General features: G+C 39.5%; 1 protein-coding gene across 1 annotated transcript in view; it reads left to right on the top strand.

The window, feature by feature from the left end:
- The first annotated feature begins 1503 nt into the window (after nt 1-1503).
- Nucleotides 1504-16774, top strand: part of tmem131l (transmembrane 131 like) — a 31557-nt gene continuing 16286 nt past the window's right edge. Inside the window, exons 1-4 of the mRNA XM_085276392.1 lie at nt 1504-1688; nt 2438-2511; nt 8522-8565; nt 14230-14301. Of these exons, the coding sequence (XP_085132518.1) occupies nt 1565-1688; nt 2438-2511; nt 8522-8565; nt 14230-14301 (314 nt within the window). The 5' untranslated portion in view covers nt 1504-1564. The remainder of the gene's footprint in view (nt 1689-2437; nt 2512-8521; nt 8566-14229; nt 14302-16774) is intronic.

Here is a 16774-nt window from a genome sequence, read left to right as displayed (position 1 = left end):
AACTCTGCGTACAATTTTTGGTAATCGCAGCTTGCAGTTTCTCTCATTAAAACATGCCTGGCCCTGAAAAGAGCCCAACAGAGCAGTACTGACACAAGGACTTAGCCCTCTCCCCATATGAGCATATGAAATCAGAGTGGTGTAACTGGAGTGTAAAGGACTTTTATTACATGCATTTGCCTACGTTTCTGCAAAGAAAGTTTAAAACCCAGCCAATTTCTATTTTATTACACATTTCCAAATGCTCCTCCGTACCTTCTTCAACTCTCGATCTACATGCTGACACTGCCAGTACAACAGTGAAAAATTCCTGCATTCAAATCTCACCTCAGTAAAAAGAATCGCACACAAATGAAGTGAAATATCCCCTGTGACTAAGCGATTATATTACGAATCAAAGTGTGGGTTGCTTTTTACTGCTGAAGAAGATCAAGGTGTGGGAAGTTACTGTTTGATATACAACTGCCTGCCAAGGCCACACAGGATTAATCTGGACAGGGGGCAAATATATAGAAGACTATTTTTACACTGTAAAATCTTAATACTCAACTTGAAAGCTTATGCATTATTATATTATTACTAGCCTATTATTACTAAAGTGCTGTGTAAATATCTTGGCCTGAAATGAAACATTTATCTTAAAATTAAGTAGAGTTTAATGTATTTAGTCACTTCCCACTTGGAAATACTGTGCCACCAGCAGTTTTAGAAGTATTTACTTACTGACACTAAGTAAAAGTAGCAGGACTGGAGAATACATCTGTAGTAAAAATGTCATTAGCAGAATATGGATTAAAAGGAATCAGAGTGAAAGGCTCTCTATACCGGACACTAATATTTTTATTAGTTTAGTTGTATATGCTATAACATGAACCCGGACTCCATGTGTAAGTCAGACTTTTATGTTCTATCTCATAAAGCCCAAGCAGATCTCATTTACAGATAGTATTTCCAGAATCTCAATGTTTACACCTACTGTTAGTACATGTATATTAAATTGACAGATCACGGCTGATCTACAATAGCATTTAAATGCTTTATAAGCCACTCAGCTTGAGATCTCCTGGTGTATTGCCATTAATAGCAGTGCATTTTAAAATAATACAATACTCAAGTTATTTTTTAATTGTCATTTTTGTGATTTTGTTTCTGTACAAAGCCATTCAGTGGGGAGGGGGAGCTGTACCTGTCTGGGGATGTGTTCTAGCAGGGTTGAAGTGCAGATAAGTTTAACTATGTTTTAATTTCTAATATCAAATAGCAGCTCTTAACTAAAGCTAGTCAGAAATATCAGCATTTGATTCAATACAGCGTTTGATCAGTTGTTTCACCTCGAGTATTCGGCTACTTTACAGTTTTATGTAGGGTTGCATAAAGACTTGTTATTATTTTTTAATGGTATTTGTTGGCTTTCTACCTCGTGCCTCGCTGCAGTGCCTGTAGCCTGCTTGAGCAGGCGGGGAGGGAGGGAGAGAGGGAGGGAACTGCTGCTGCTTCTGCTTGCTGAGAGAAAGAAAGACCAACGCAGCGAAACACAAGGCAGGCTGCTAGCAGAGCGGGCAGCATGGCGGGGCTACAAGACTTCCACCAAGGCACCCACTGTCACAGGAAAACGTGGATCAATATACTACTAGGAATACTACAGTTACTTTTACCCTGCGTCCAGCACGGAGGTGCTCAGCTCCAAGGTTTGTTATTCTCGTCTTTATTTTCCGCTTTGGGGGGCTGGTACGTTCACGCGACCGTTGCAGAGAAAAAAAAAGAGAAGAAATGTGCTTTAATTTTGCTAGGCTGTTATTGTGGAAGACGAGAAACGAGTTGAAATGTCCACAGCCAGTCTAAGTGTATGAAAAATAATGAAAATAAAAGTTAAAGTGGTGTTTTTATTTTTCTTTTGTTTTTACTCGGGAGAGGTTTGTAGCTAGTGCTTTATCACCCCGCTAATGTGAGTTCTTGCTAGCTTCCAATTCCCCTCTGCTGTTTGATTTAACGAAACTGAGTTGCTCAGACATGGAAGTAGCGGGTTGTCGAGACTTTGAACGTCCACTTAGCGGCTGTTACTGTAATAAATCTACGCGGTGTTGTAAGCTGCCCTTTACATGACCATACAGTCGTGTTTACTGCAGCAGCAGGGGAGAGGTTTCCCCAAGTTCGTTAGCCACCGAGCTAACCCCCAGCTAAACAAGCAGCTAGCAAACAGCCTTTGTGAGGCTTCATTTCCTCACTTGCCTGTCATTCTCGCCCACTCCGTTTCCCTTGATTCATTCGTAATAAGAGATGATGCTACTGTGGCTTGGCAGGTTTAATTACTTATGTTATAATTATTATCTTTTCGGGTGCTTTGGATGCATTTCCACCAGAGTGTGTTGTTTTCCATGTTGCCCAGTTTCTCAGGGCAGCACCTAACTGTTAATTTGATTTCTTGTTCCCTACAAAGCTCTGAGTCAGATATCACCCAGCGTGGTCGAGGTCTGGCAACCAGAGGATGCAGAGCCATTAGTCCCGCTTCAGGTAGGTGCCTTCTAATGGCTGTGTTTGTATTTGCCTCTTTATGTGCACACTTCCAAAAAAAAAAAAAAGAAGAAGAAGAAGCTCATCAGACAGCATGAGTGAACACGTGTGGGTTAAAGCATCACCGATGTTTTTGGACTCAGTTTGCAGACTGATTTGGGTGTGTTTGAGAGGGAAAAACTCGTCAATACCCAGCCACGATTTTGTCAACACAGTTATCAAGAAAAGTTATCTTGCTAGTAGTCACAGTTCATTAAACAACTCCAAAGTGAAGGCAGAGCGGGAGGTCACCTGTCATGTGGCTCCTCCTTATTTTCTTTTGTACGTGCTATCCATTGTGGAGTTCAGTTAGTAACACACGCTGACAGCCTGAAGACTTCTTCGCAGTTGCTTCCGGCTTTGTGGTTCACACATTTTAGTCTAGGTTATGCAGTTCTTTTTTGTTGTTGTTGGTTTTTTTTTAAGTACTTCCAGTCATTTTCAATGAGGTGTTTGGGTGTTTGTGATTATTATATAATTGTGAGGCAAGAGCAAGGGTAAACAGCACAAGTTCGGTGTTTACTGATAAACCTATCATGAAGTCACCAGCTGGCTTGTCAGGTTACCTGAAAGGGGTGTGTGGCATTTTTCCTGAAAAACTCTGCAAGGAGACAGTGTTGAGAGTTTGGCTGCTTTAGGTGAAAAACTAGATGCAAACTAAACTATTTGCATACCCTTTCTTTTTTTTTAAAGAGTTCAATATTATTCTTTTGTGTTCAATTAAAAGATTAAAAGCCGGCCTCCTTTGCACAGAAACATTTGCAGAGAGTTTATTTTTGCCACTGTATAGTATACTTTTTACAAGCTTGCTTTGTGGTGTGCACCCTACGGTAATTGCCAAAGACCAGAGATAACACAGCAGTTGATTCAGCATTGCAGATAGTTCTTAGTGTGAGTTGTATACGCTGATAAATAATTCATATGCCGAGGGGAGGAATTTGATGTTTCTTTTGTGTTTTGTTTTTCCACACTTACCCCTACCTTGCAGATCAGTTAGCAGGTGACTGGCTTGTTGACATTGTTGAGTGTCATATGTAGTATTGGATGGAGCGATTGTCTCAGTTACATGAGCTATGTGAAACAGAGCATAACATGGATGTCTATCTTCTACCCCAGTGCTGTGGGCTCACTGAAGTAGTGATGCTGGAGATGCAGTGTCATATGTGCAGATATATCGTCAGAATCAAATCTGGGCTGTAAATACATTCCTGTAATACTTGCAGTAAATGCTGCATGTTTCCTTTGCTTGTGCTTTTTGTAACCATTAACATGCTTTATGGGTCACGTGTTTATATTGGCTTCAGGTCTAATGATATTGGTTGAAGTTCCCTGGTAATTTTAAATTGCAGTTTTATCTGCTTCATCTTCCTGTTTGGGTTTTGTCATTTCTGCACTCATCGTTTACAAACACTGCTGCTGTGCTTGTGAATATTCCTTTTCGTGCTTTGTCAGCTCAGCTGCTGCAGTGAGCAGCATAAGCTTTTATTTTATTGTTGTGCACACTCTAGTGAAATTATTTTTGTTTCATTTAGTTGAACTATTAAAGGTGTTTGAGTTCTTGAAAGAAATTTACATCAGCTGGAGCTTTTCAGGCTGAGGCCTGTAGTTTCTGCTATGCTGGGGAAAGGTTTATGTGGTTAAATGGTCGGCTGTTATGAAGCGTTTTTACCCTTAGCAGTTCTACAAAGCAATTTACAGTGTTTCTTGTTCACCCACTCACACACACCCCAGGGCTTTTTGTGGCTTCACTGGTCCGTGTGCAGCGAAGGCAATATGTCTGCCTTACATCATTTAATGGAAATTTCTGCATTTTTCTCTTATAGCTGAATTTTATTTTATTTTATTTACACAAATTTATACTGTGCTTGAGCACTATGCATGAAACATCAATTGCTTTAAAAATTGCCTATTTGGAAGAACACCAGAAACTTGCACACTTGCACAATAATAGCTGTGGATCTAACTTCCATTGTGACTAATTTTAGCTTCAATGTCTTGCCCAGGGCTGTTTTTGCAATGGCAATATGTTTATGTACATATCTGTCTTGAAAGAAGACTCATGCAGTTTCACAGTTATTAAATAATTCAGTATGTATGTTCAACTTCTGCAAATAGCAGAAGAGGGGGGGAAAATATCTAAGAAATGAATCAGCTGTCGTTCGGTTAGCCTCTCATCCAGCACGTTAACTCCAATCCACTGTCTCAGACTGCAGCTGCTGAGAGTAGTCCTTGTTGTGCTTTGCGTCCTTGGTGAGCTCTACTTAGCAGCACATGAACCATTTCTCCATCTGCTGCAGGTTCTGGTTAGAGTGGCCCTCCAGCTTACTTTAGAATGTAAAGACAAGGACTCCCATCGCCATCTAAATTATTGAACCTGCCAGAAAAGAAGCCTAGCTACTGAGCCAGTAGGACAGTAAAATATGAGGTAGGAAGACCTAGGGCACTCCCTTATCAGCAAGTGAACTTTCAAAATAGGACCAAGGAAGTGTTGCACTTGTAAGGATTTCCTCATGTTATGGTGACACGGGCCTTTGTTACCCTGAGCATGCAGAGCATATTACACATCTTTATTACAGAAATCGGGGTTAGATCTGTTACAGAAGTAACAGCTTTCAGTTAAATATTCCCATCACTACTGTTACCATAAAACAGTGCTTAGTACATGGGAAATGTTTTGGGTAACTAGATTCCTACTTCACACAAATGTAATACTGGAAGGAATGACTGGTAGCATGCTTTTTATTCTGCAGGAAACCTATGTGTACATCAGAAAAAGAAGAATTAAAGAGCATAGTTGTTTTTCATGGTGATTAATAGTGTTCTATATCCATTACTTGTAAAGCATTTAAATTTCGCTTATGGGTTTTTGGTTGCCAATATGATACAAATAGGAACCAGTTTTTGTGCAGATAAGACATTTTTAAATCTGTTAAAGGATCCTTCAAAAATTTCTTTTAGAACGCCATTCAAGTTGTCCCATGTTATTTTACAATCAGCTGTAATGGTCAGGTCTTCTACAGTTCAATTCTAAATCTGCTAATGCATTTCCTACTTTTTAAAAAAAGTGACGTTTTGTTAAATGCCACCAACTTACTTAGACCCTCCCGCACCGATCGGCGCATTGGGCGACAAGAGAGTGCCATTGAACTCGGTCCATCGCAGCAGTTTTTGCTTCATCCCATGACAGTTCGGCTGAGCGTAAATCTTCAAGGAAAGTCCTCCTCCATGTTATTTTGGGTCTTCCTTGCCATCTCTTTCCATTCTTCGGGTTCCACAGAACCGCAACATGGGCAGGTCTCGGGTCCGGTAGCAGAAGGATGTGACCGGCAAATCTGAGCTGAACTCAGTTGTTCAGAGATATTCCTGCGTTTTTGTGTTGTCCACGTTTGGTTCCCGTTATTTGTGTGTGATATTTATTAGCTGCAAACGGGAATCATTTGAACTGATGTAGTCTGCGGTACTTTATTAATTTAACTGGGTGGGCATAGATGCGCCCTGACCCACTGGTGTCAAGACAACCATCTCACCCTCAACGTCGCAAAGACAAAGGAGTTGATAGTGGACTTCCGGAGGTGCAGAGAAGTACACACCCCCATCACCATCAACGGCGCTGCTGTGGAGAGAGTGAGCAGCTTCCGGTTCCTTGGTGTACATCTGGCTGAGGATCTTACGTGGTCAGTACACATAAACAAAACAGTGAAGAAGGAGCAACAGCGCCTCTTCTTTCTCAGGAGACTGAAAAGATTTGGCATGAGCCCCCGCATCCTCAGGACCTTCTATCACTGTGCCATTGAGAGCATCCTCACTGGATGCATCACCACCTGGTACGGCAACAGCACTGCCTACAACCGCAAAGCTCTCCAGAGAGTAGTGCGGTGCTCTGAACTGATAATTGGAGGTGAGCTTCCCTCCCTCCAAGACATCTACAGGAAGCGGTGCCTGAGGAAAGCGGGGAGGATCATCAAGGACTCCAGTCACCCCAGCCATAAACTGTTCAGACTACTTCCATCAGGAAGGAGGTTCTGCAGCATCGGTCCCGTACCAGCAGACTGAGAGACAGCTTCTTCCACCAGGCCATCAGACTGCTGAACACTTCATAGACACCTCACCTCCACTACTGGAACTTCAACATTATGCACTCCACACTGTACATTAATGCCACTTTTTTGCACATGTCTCAACTCTGTATATTTTTATATATTTTATTTATTGTTGACTCTATTTAATTTTAAAATATGTGTATACACACACACACACACGTAGAAAAACATTTAGTATACACATCCAGAAAAATTTTTTTTTGCATATACTATTATATATTGTACATATATTTATTAGTTTCAGATTTAGCCATTCGTATATTTTGCCTGTTTATGTTATTGTATTTTGCACAACTCTGTTGCTTGTGAAGCTCGCACACAAGAATTTCACTCACATGTGCTCTACCAATGTACCTGCACATTTGATGTGACAATACAAGTGATTTGAATTGATTTGATGATCCTGAAAATGTGTGCAGATTTTGAAAGTTATATAAACAGTCAGTGTTTTATCATGAACATGGATCAGTTTAAGTTAAAAAAAAGAAAAAGAGAAAACCTTTAAAAGATTATTGTTAATGCTGACAGTATAAGTTCACAGAAATTGGAATACACCAAAATCATTTTTATGTGTATATTAGGGCTGCAACTAAAGATCAGTTTAGTCGTCGACTTATCTGCCAATTTTTCTTTGATTAGTCAAGGATTATCTCAGTAACTCTTATCTTCGCTTCCTGTGGGCAAACCTCTTCGAGGCTCCAGTACCTCACCTGCTCACGTCTGCCCACCTGTGAATATCACCCTGTTGACTAGCGATTTTGCGAGCCCTGCGGTAAACTGAACAAAACAGAATTAGAAAAGACTGTTACTTATGTTACTTATGTATAATCATACTTTCTCAGACGGTGTAGTGTTCAGTGCCAATTAAACAGTTCAATTGATGGTCAAACCCACAAATTAACTACCTAACATTAGGTGGAAAAGGTTTACTATTCAGACTATTTAGCCATGGCTACCTGAGGATTTTGCTTTTCATGATCTGATTTATTCAGGTGTCTTGAGACGAGCCCCCCTGTGGGTTGTTTTGTGACTTAGTTATGTATAGTTTCTTTTACCATCTGATTGGTGAGTGCTGCACCATTGTTTGTCTTTCTATAAGGTCCTCCCAGCATTACAAAGGAAGTCTAGATGATCTTCATTGTCAAACTGAAGTTCATCATTCTAAATTCCAATTAATCAGTTTGGTTGTGTGCTCAAGTCTATGAAGACTCTGCTTACAAATATCTTCCCTGTGAGAATGATGGAGGCTAACATGATCTGGAAACTTATAATGGTGCTGACATTGTATCATTCCTCAAATTAGTCTTTGGAAACAGTCCTGTTTCACAGGTCTGCGTAAATATTTCAAGGCTGGGTCATGGCTTAGTTTTCACTATGACTTACTTTATCAGCTTTGAGACCTTATAGGCAAACAGTGTCCTTCCCAGATTATTCAGTGAATTGAATTAGGGGCACATGAGGTCTTAACAAGTTGAAGCACATCTTCAGGGCGATCTTAGGATACACATAAGCTCAAGTGTGAATACCTACTTAAATGGGATATTTCTGTGCAAGGACATCATTTTTGCATTGTCACTGTGGATGAAGTATTGTGTGTAGATTGAGGGGGGTCCATTGTAAAGATGAGTTCAGACATAAAACGCCCTTTTTAGTAGAGAGAAGATGTAGTCATCCATAAAGCAGATTCTTATTGCCCTGTTCTAAGAACTGCATGACAGTCCACCAACACTGGCAGACATGAGGTTAGAGCCAGGATGCACAAGCTCTAATGCCATTTTAAGTTTCCACTGACTGTTCCAGGTTCACAGTAAAATCAAATTTGATGCAAATTGGTTCATGTTTTGTTTTTGTTTTTTTCCATCAAATTTCAGGTGGAGAAGGAGCGAAGAAAAGAGGGTCTTCCACTCGAGGGCAGGTAAGCTTATCAGCTAAAACTAAATACCTAGGTAGAGACTTGCCAACAAGACGCATGATGACCAACAAATAACAAACCTACATGGAGATCTTGTCATACATAAGGGTTTCTTATGTATGACAAGTCTGCATGCAGGCAAAGACTGTGTTGTTTATTTTGGTGAGTGAGGGGGTGTGATGGAGAGAGTTTGGGGGCGTGCGTTACAGAGGCACAGAACCAAATTCCTGCCTAATTTTAGAACTCCTTGAAAGAAAAAGGAGGGGAGCTCTGTCTTTCCCATCTGTTTCTGTTCCTGCTTAAAACTGGTTGGAAAAATAGACGTTTTCTTCAGAATCTCAACAGCTCATAGTGTTGCTCACTATCAGGCTAGTGGTGTTGATGGCTGCTCAGAAACGGAGCAATCTTGAGGCATGTTCAATTGCACTTGTAAATATTTTTTGCCTTAGCCTTCTTGGTTATCTTTCCAAAAATAATTGTTGAGCAGAATAAATGTCAGTAAAATCTCTAGTGCCTATGCTGGTTCAATACAATCTCTGAGACTGTACTAATTATCTTTAAGGCAGTGTTTCCTGCCTTAAAAGATAAGATTTTTTTGATAACTGTTCCATTATTTGTTCTGCTTATCAGTGTGTTCCTAACCCAGTCTCATGATCCCTGATTTCTTGAATTATCTGCGTGTTTTGAAAAAGGCGTACATGTTTTCTCTGTCACGGTCTCTGAATGGGTTTTGTTTGCTGGGAGCAGACGGTCTAGTCAAACTCACTGTGGATGGTGAGCTCATTGTAGCAGTTTAGTTTGAATGAATCAAATGAGAAAGTACTTTCTGTTTTTCTCTCAAAAAAAAGAAACCTTCTAAGGCTGCTTTGTGGAGCTAATGCGTTTATGACAGCATATCTGGCCTCTGTCCTGCACATTCTTTGGTTTGCACTCATGCAAAGAGAGTCAGATACATGGCAGTCCAATGTTCCCAGAAAGGTGTTTTCTTCCTGTCTTTACTCAAAGTGATTATTTTACTGGCACAACTAGAAGCATTTTTCGTTTTCTTGGAACCTAAAGCAAGGTCCCTGATATGAGTTTGGGAGTAAGGAGGAAAAAATGGAGAGAAGGAAGGGTTTGCAAAGAAAGAAAAGATACATGCATGCTGCATATGATTGGATATCAATAGAACACAAATTTAAAAGATACTAGCGCTACTTTGGTCATATAAACATAGTCTTTCTGTTTCGGAATGACAGATTGCTTCTAAATGGGAATCATCATATTTATTTGAAAGATCCAAAAAGGAAAACCAGGAGAAATGTTTGTGGAATATGCAAGGTACTTGATCAAATCGTTTGTAATTGGTTGTCAGGTTGAAGAAATTCTCAATTCTTTGTACCATTTTAATATTGGGTTGATTTTGATGCTACCTTACCACAGAGACATTTCAGTGCACTCGTCAGCATCAGCATGCAGTAGTTTAGTAAATTCATTTAATATTTGCAATAGAAAGTGTCTGAATAGACCACATATGGAGTTTAGCAGGCAACTTAATTAATTTAGTAATATCAAAATAAATGTATTTTTATATCATGCAGTCAGTGTTGATTATTAAAAAACATTATCACTAAAACCTTTTGTTAAAATAAATAGCTTTTAGCCAATGCCAGCTTTCATAAACGTGAAAGACTAAATCTGTAGCTGTTTTAAATTGACAAGCATCTTGAGGTTAATGTGATTTGCATGTAGACAGCAGTTGGTGAACAGTGTGGGAATATGACTATTTTTAAATCTTGAGAGGTGAGAAGAAAAAGAGGCTTTGCAGTTCTGGTTGACCTCAAGACCTCCTGAGCCGTGAGGCCTCTCGCCTGGGTTATCAGGCACTTGCCAGGCCTGCCGTCACCCTCTCCCAGCCTAAAGAGCAAAGCAGGCAGCATATGCAGAGGTTAATGATATCTCTGTCTGTGCTCTTGTGCGTCAAAATATCTTAGTCCTACATCCTTCTCTTTTTAGGCCTTTTTACTTTATTCTCCACCAGGATCATTTATGATAATGCTTTATCGAGGTATACTGTTAATACTGTGGCATGTGGATTTAACGTCATTGTCAGTTCACACGTCTGTGAATAAAGTTGATCTAAACCCTTGTCTAGTCCTAACCCTTTCCCTGGAGCGTGGCTCAGGTCACTGCTAGCCTAACACTGACTTTATTTGAGTTATATCCAAGAGCTCAAATAGCACCAAACATAACTTGTTATTTTTGTACTGTGGCAGTGGACAGAACCCTGAGACTACAGCTCTGTGGTGTGCTTGTTAAGAGGCTGGGTTTTTCTTCATGGGCAGCTGCTTTTGAATTTACAGCAAATTCCAAGTTCCTAATGCACATGACAAGGTAAAAGCCCCCAGCTAACCTTTGAAGATCTGAACGAAGCCTGACACTACTCACCACTACAGAGAGAGGAGTGTGTTTCACTTTGTGTTTTAACATTTGTTCAGAATTTTTGCAGAAGTTAACATTGTTCTGCAGGTGGTCTTTTATTCCGAGTCAGTAGAGAAGTGTGCTTTTAATTATATGAATGTGGTGAAACTGTTGAGCTTGAAACAACAATGCTAGCCATAGCACGGGACTCCTCTGTACAAGCACACAACCTCATTTCCCTTTCACATTTGACCCCTCATACAATCACCCACACACAGTTTTTCCACTCTAAGACTGAGATGATACTGTTTAACGGGCTAGAAATCAATAAACAATTAGAGCTATACTGAACTTGAGAGGGAAGCCCTTATTATGTAATGCAATAGGCACTGTTCCTCTGAACAAGCCACAGCCAGTTCATCTGTGTTTTGTTTTTTTTATTATATTTGTGCCTTCATTCTTTCTTTAACTCAGTATTTACTTGACATCCATTTGCACGTGTTTCTCTGTGAAACATTTTCAGAAGTGTCACTGTATTGCTACACCACCTTCAAGAGAAGGTGTAGCATCTGAATTCTGCAGTTATCACAATTACTGTGCTCTGCTGATATGTTGATAATCATAAAGAGCTAATTTTATGGGGTCTGAATGTGGTTTTTAAGAGGACTGGACCAGCAGAACCAATAATTTTATTTTCCCTCCCGTTTACTCGTTTAATACATTCATGCAGAACATTGCTGGTAATTATGAAATTGTATGTCCATCTATTTATTCACACTGGTTGATAGCTGTATCATTGCCGGTTTAGTCAAGTTGGGGGGAGCATTTTTTCACACTTGGGATGTTTTTGTATCTTCTGTTTTAACAAGTACAGCATCAGATTTCCTGATTTTCCATTTTACTGTCAAATGACTTGTATGATCACAACGTTTGTATCGGCCAATGAAAATGGTGTTCGACAGAGTTGGTGCCTTTTTATATTTATATTTGTGACCTTTTGCAAACTCCAACACCCGTTATGAATACTGGGCGTTGTTTAGTCTGAAATAAACTGTTGTTGTTTACATATCCTTCTCTTTGCACCTACTGATTGGCCAGAGGGTAGAGTAGACAAGATAAACAGTTCCTTAAGAGCAGATTTGTTATTTCACCTGTTTCTCTTCAGCTACCTGTGTATAAAAGTGTAGTGGACCTGAGTGTAAAATCAATCATGGCTTTTTTCAACAACATAGCATGTTAAGTTTGTAATTTTTCCACTCAGCAGTAAACACTGTTCACCAAACACCAAAACCAAAGGTACAGACCTTCCTGTAAACCGTGGCCATCTTCAGTGTGTGATCATTTTTGCACAGGGTCCTCTTGCTTTGACTGTGCGCTATTTGTTCTGAACTTTGCTTATATTAAAACGTATTCCCCAAGTCCAAAATTAGTAACCCCAAAATTAGTAACCCCTTTTAGTAACCCCCAAAATCCCAAATCCCATGATTTCCGGGAGAGAGAAATGCCTTGTGGATATCTTGGTGTCCCAGTAGACCTGTTACTTCATCATCATTTTTTTCTTTAAAAAAAATAGCTTTAAGAGTTATTAATCTGTTCACCTTTAAAAAGAGCAGTCAAGGACAAACAAAAATTACGCTAACACTGAGTCAGATCTGTGAGAAGAGGCTTGACATCAGAAAAAGAGCAGATCCAGACTCAGTCAAAGTACTTGTTACTTTTAAAGAGAAAATAAACGCGTGCCTTAAAAATTCTTTGTTATCCTTGTGGTGTTTTTAGTGACGGCCCATTTTCTGACATCAGATACACAACACAGCTCTGCGCTGCTTACAAAGTGGTTTTCATTTGGTCTGTTGTGTATTAGCACATATGTTGCCCTTATATAGAAGTGAGTGTCTTCCACCTCTAGCTGTGTCGTGAGACTTAGAATGTGGCCACACCAGCAGCTCAGTCACTTCCTCTCCTGCACCCATGCTTTCGTGCTGTGATAGCAGACCCCATAATACTATAAGTAGTTGTGGTAGATGGCCATCGGTGACTGATATGAGGAACTGGTACTAACATAACTAGCAGTTTGTGAGATATTCTCTCTAGCTACAATGGCCAGCAGAAGATGCCACCCCTTTTGTGTATCTCTAACAAAATCTAGCTTGCCCAGTTGGTGTGTGTGCGTATAAGGAAGTATCGCTGAAGGACAGTAGTTGCTGTATGAATTGACCATTTTCAGTATTACTCTCCTGCATTGTTTACTGTACGTACACTTGGCAGTGTATTTTGTTGGTGTTACAGTCATTATTTGGGGCTATAAAAGATTTAGCTTCCATATATTTACTAATATAAGCTGGATGCTTTTTTTTTCTTTTGACGAAATGACTCAGTCATTTAGTCTGGAGAGCAAACAATGCACAACAGAATGAAAACATGTTGCCTAGCTCAGGATAGAGCTACAGAAGTATAGTAAACTGAGGTAAATTAAAGATGTATATGATCTGAACTATGCTGTTTTGTTTTTCAGCATACAGCGGGATGTGCGATGTATCTTGTGGACATAAAATTCATTGCTCACGGGCACTGTTGCCATTATTTTGAGGGCGTTGGCTTTACTGATAAGATGGCTGTAAAATAGCAGTGTCACTCTCCCTTCCTTACTTTTTTGGTGTTTAACTTTGGTCCTTGTAGCAGAGCTTTAGAGTCGCGGTTTTTATGTGTATAAATACTTTGTTGTTCTGCTGTCAGGGATGAACTTTGTCTTCAGATATGATAACGTTCAGAGTTCAGCATGAGCCCAGGTTTTGGAAAAAACAGTTTGTGACCAAATGACAACAAAAAAAAAATGCTTGTTTTCCAAAACTCAGATGTAATAATTTGGTGGTACTCAAGCTCCGTACTGTCAATAAGAAAATAGTCAAAGATATTTATATTATGGGGTATAAATAAAAATAAAATGAATAATGTCCACGAGGACGAGTGCAATAAATGTCTTTGTTTACAAAAAGTATATCTGTATTTGCACTTTACAGAAGCAACAATGACTTCTGCATCTGCAGACGTATTTTTAGAAGTATTGATTGCTTACTCATCATATCTTTCACTTGTCACTAAATCTGACAAACACTCACAGTTATTCATTTAAAATAGTCTTTTTTTCTTTGATCTACAGTTTTTGAAGATCCTAAACAATTGTTTATGAGCTTTGCAACTTTTCTGTGTTCAGTCAAAATGCACAAATGGTAACAGTTTGTTTTTGCTTGTTTTTCTTTTGATCAACAGCTCCTCCCCGTATATGCAGGAGAATGGGAAGGCTTTGCATTTTCAGCCTCCAGTGTTAGAGTTTGGGACCCAGTAAGTGCTGCTCTCACTTTCTGCTTTAATATTTCTATCCAAGCATTGCTGTTGTTAATATTGTACTGAAGAGGATGACAGCTTTAACTATATAGTCAGCAGCATAAGACAAGGGGGAAAAAATGTGATTTGATTTTGCCATCTCAAATGAATGATGTGGAAAACCCAACTGAGTTATTTTAATGTAGAGCTAAAGCAAGCCAGTGGTGTCATCTGTCACTGTGATGAATACTATAGAAGGGAGCATTTCATAAACTGAGGGCCCTTCATTGTTAGAATAGCCAAGTATAGCAGTCAGTTTGGTTTTCCAGCATCCAGACACACTGCAGAGGGTTGAAGAACTTGTTTGCCTTGATACTCCCAAAACACACGGTCTATTAGGCACAATACTGTGGTTGCACGGCAGTCCCCATTGCTTCTGCTTAAAGGTAAACAGTCACAAGCAGCTTTTATTAGTTCATATTTTATGTCATAGATTTGGAATGCAGAAGGCAAAAGATATCCCAGTATTAGATACATATTTGGACACTAGAATGAAATTGCTTCTGGGAGTTACAATTAATTTTAAAATAGTACTATAAGACTCCCCATCCACTCACCATTTTGTGGTTTCCTTTTTATACATGAGTTGTGGGATAACGTTGTGGTTCTAACAGTAACACCGACTCAAATCGGTTGATATATGTGGCCAAAGAGAACAAAAATGAACTTGTTCATAAGAACAACAAAGTACATTTGAGCAGGGGAACTGCAAGTGATGCAAACCGCACCAAGCACTGTGTTTTATCTTAAGCATGCTGGAGCGCCTAGTTTGGCATTCCAAACAATATTATTAGAGCATGGCATTTTGATGCGGTTAAGAAGATCATGTTTGCCAATATCAAGAGTATTTTTGTGCCTCTTGGTGAAAATTTGGCATTACATGTAATCCATACATGTTTGATCAGGCTGATTGTTGGAAGAAAAAGTAGAAACGATTGAATTTGACCACAGTCTCGCTTGATTTAAATTCTGCTGTACATGCAGTTCATTTGCCTAAAATGAAAGTAAAGTCGCTCTGACTGACAAACAGGAAGCAAAAGATGCTTCAGTTGAGGCTTGTCTCAAATGAAGAGTCTGGTAATATGAAGAGTTTCATGATTTGCTGCTGCAAAGTGTCTTTTTTTTTCCCCCCAGCCCGTTTTTAAAATTGTCTCAAATTATATACTGTAATGCCATATTGTGTAGTTCTTTATATAGATCTCTAAATGAAACCTTTTCATAATTGTTCAGAGCTGAGGTGCCTCTGTTTGTGTGCATTTCACTCAAGACAACTACAGGCGAGTAAAATAGCTTTTCTCTCTGCATTCATTTGTTGTGAGACAGGAGCATTCATACTCATGCATATACAGAAGAGAGCAGCAGACATGACGTGGATTATTTCAAACCCAGCATGGAAAGGAGGAGCTGGGTTGGAGGTGGAGTTCAAACGAGCTTGCAGAGGTGGCAGCAGCAGCTGTACAGAGGCTAAAGCGACTTAAATACCCCACTTATTCAAGTTGCCATTCAGATGTGTAGACAAGTATGAGCTGAGTAACAGACTCATATCTTACTCTTTACTTTTACTCAATTTAAAATAAGTCTTGTGTAGTAATTCACTTTATGTCAGTGCATAACTTGCACTTCTAATTTTAAACCAGTAAAAATAAGACTCCTGTGTTCCTGAGCTTCCCCCGCAGAGAAGGAAGAAGTCGTTGTATACTTTGTTCTACCTGCGATGTTGAGCAGAAGAGACACACAAAATGAAACGAGTGGCAAAATGTCAGTAAATCCTACTACACTGAGACTGCACTTTGCAAACAGCTTTAAAGGGATGGGTTCAAATGCACTTACCCGCACATGCAGCTGGTCCGGCTACCAAACATTTAATAGAAAGGCTCAGATTACAGTTCACAAAACGGGAGCGTGACTTTGTTCTCTGCTGAGAATGACTGTACGTCACTATATGTTGTCAGTGCAAATGGGTTATATTACAAACTGTTTAAGCTGCTCTTAACTTGATCTGTACATGCACAGCTGCACTGCTCTGATCAAATGGAAAGACTGTGGAGGAAAAACAAAAACAGTAGTACTTGGAGCAGAGTGGGGTCAAGTGCTGTTTGCTCAATGATTTCTGCTACCACATATCAAAGAATAAAACCGCTGTCAAGTGAAGTTAATGAAGGAAAGAGATGCACTGTGAAACTTTTTGTCCTTATCATATTATCACATTGTAATGTGTGTTAAACAAATGCTTGCTGGCCCAACAGGCTGAACATTATGTGAAACATGTTCTCAAAAGCCCCACCCCCCTTTTTTCTTTTTTTAAATGAGAAAAAAAAAGTCATGTGAGTATTGATCTGCCTAGTATTGGGACCTAGCTCTCTTTACCTGTGAGACTGTCAGCTTTTAAGTTGTCCCACTTCAGTTATACACAGGTAAAATAACATTAACA

The sequence above is a fragment of the Mchenga conophoros genome, linkage group LG6 (assembly GCF_057382185.1).
Source record: "Mchenga conophoros isolate Kocher_MC1m ecotype Shallow Benthic linkage group LG6, M_conophoros_male_GT1.1, whole genome shotgun sequence".
NCBI lineage: Eukaryota > Metazoa > Chordata > Actinopteri > Cichliformes > Cichlidae > Mchenga > Mchenga conophoros.
This window is presented reverse-complemented; position numbering and strand designations above follow the sequence as displayed.